The 1,455-nt window shown below is 39.2% G+C and overlaps 1 protein-coding gene across 1 annotated transcript in view; it reads right to left on the reverse strand.

The window, feature by feature from the left end:
* Window positions 1–138: 138 nt before the first annotated feature.
* Window positions 139–1,455, reverse strand: part of LOC101644162 (cyclin-L1) — a 2,969-nt gene continuing 1,652 nt past the window's right edge. The window contains exon 2 of the mRNA XM_045296319.1: window positions 139–172. Within this exon, the coding sequence (XP_045152254.1) occupies window positions 139–172 (34 nt within the window). The remainder of the gene's footprint in view (window positions 173–1,455) is intronic.

Consider the following 1,455-nt stretch of genomic DNA (forward strand, 5'->3'; position numbering starts at 1 on the left):
CCTTATCAACTTTGAAGTAATTTCCATTATACTTAATGCATTGTCAAATCTGTGATTCTATTCTAGGAAACATTTTTCAAATTCATCTGTTTGGATAACTAACAGCATCTCCATTTTTTCTTCACCTCTTCTGTGTCATCAAATTGCTGTCCTTTTGTGTCCATCTTCATTACTGGAAACAAAAAGAAGATGCAAGAAGTGAGGTCAGGTGAATAAGGCTTGTGGTTCAAGAGAGGCATGCTGTTTTTGCCAAAAATGGGTTCACTGAGATGGCTACATGAGCAGGTGCATTGTCATGGTGGCAAAACCAGTCCCCTGTCTGCCACAAATCAGGTCTTTTTCTTTAAAAAAATTATAATCATTTTATTGGGGGTTCTTATAGCTCTTATGACAATCCATTCATCCATTGTGTCAAACACATTTGTACATATGTTGACATCATCCTTTTCAAAACATATTCTTTCTACTTGAGCCCTTGGTATCAGCTTCTCATATTTTCCCCTCCTCTCACCACCCTCATGAACCCTTGATAAGTTATAAATTATTATTTGCATATTTTACACTGTCCACTGTCTCACTACACCCATATTTCTGTTCATCACTCTGGGTGGGGGGTTTTATTCATCAATCATTGTGATCGGTGTCCCCTTTCTCCCCCCACCTTCCCCCTGCCCTCATGGTATCGCTATTCTCATTATTGTTCCTGGGACATTTATCTGTCTTGGACTTTGTGTATCAGATCTCTACTCTATACCAATGTAAATGCTCTGGTCTGGCTGGATTTGTAAGGTAGAACTGGGGTCATGGTAGTGGGCGGTGGGGGGAAGTATAAAAGAACTAGAAGAATGCTGTATGTTTCATTTGTACTATACTGTTCCCTGGCTGTCTCTTCCCTTCCTAGTGACCCTTCTTTGAGACAATGTTCAATTTTCTACAAATGGACTTTGGGTCTCCACTTCTCCCTTCATCATTAACATCAATATGATTGGTTTTGTTGGATCTTTTGATGCCTGATACTGGATCCCATTGATACCTCATGATCAGGCTGGTGTGATTCTTCATTGTGGGCTTTGTTGCTTCCCAGCTAGATGGCTACTTGTTTATCCTCAAGTCTTAAAGACCCCAGATACCATATCTTGTAATAATCGGACACCATCAGCTTTCTTCACCACATCGGCTTATGCGCCCATTTGGCTTCAGTGATCATGTTGGGCAGGTGAGCATCACAGAATGCCACGTTATTAGAATGAAGTGTTTTTGCATTGAGGGAGTACTTGAGTAGAGGTCTAATGACAGTTTGCTATCTTAACACTTAACATATAAATATATGTACATAGATCTATGTCCCTAACGTTATATATAAATATATTCACATCTGTACCTGTCTGCATTTATAATTCTGTAAATGTCCTTTGCCTCCTAGTTCTTTCCTCTATTTCCTTTTACTTTACTTTA

This window comes from Echinops telfairi, unplaced genomic scaffold, assembly GCF_000313985.2.
Source record: "Echinops telfairi isolate 266 unplaced genomic scaffold, ASM31398v2 ScPeMD7_7401;HRSCAF=8416, whole genome shotgun sequence".
In the NCBI taxonomy this organism is placed as follows: Eukaryota; Metazoa; Chordata; class Mammalia; order Afrosoricida; family Tenrecidae; genus Echinops; species Echinops telfairi.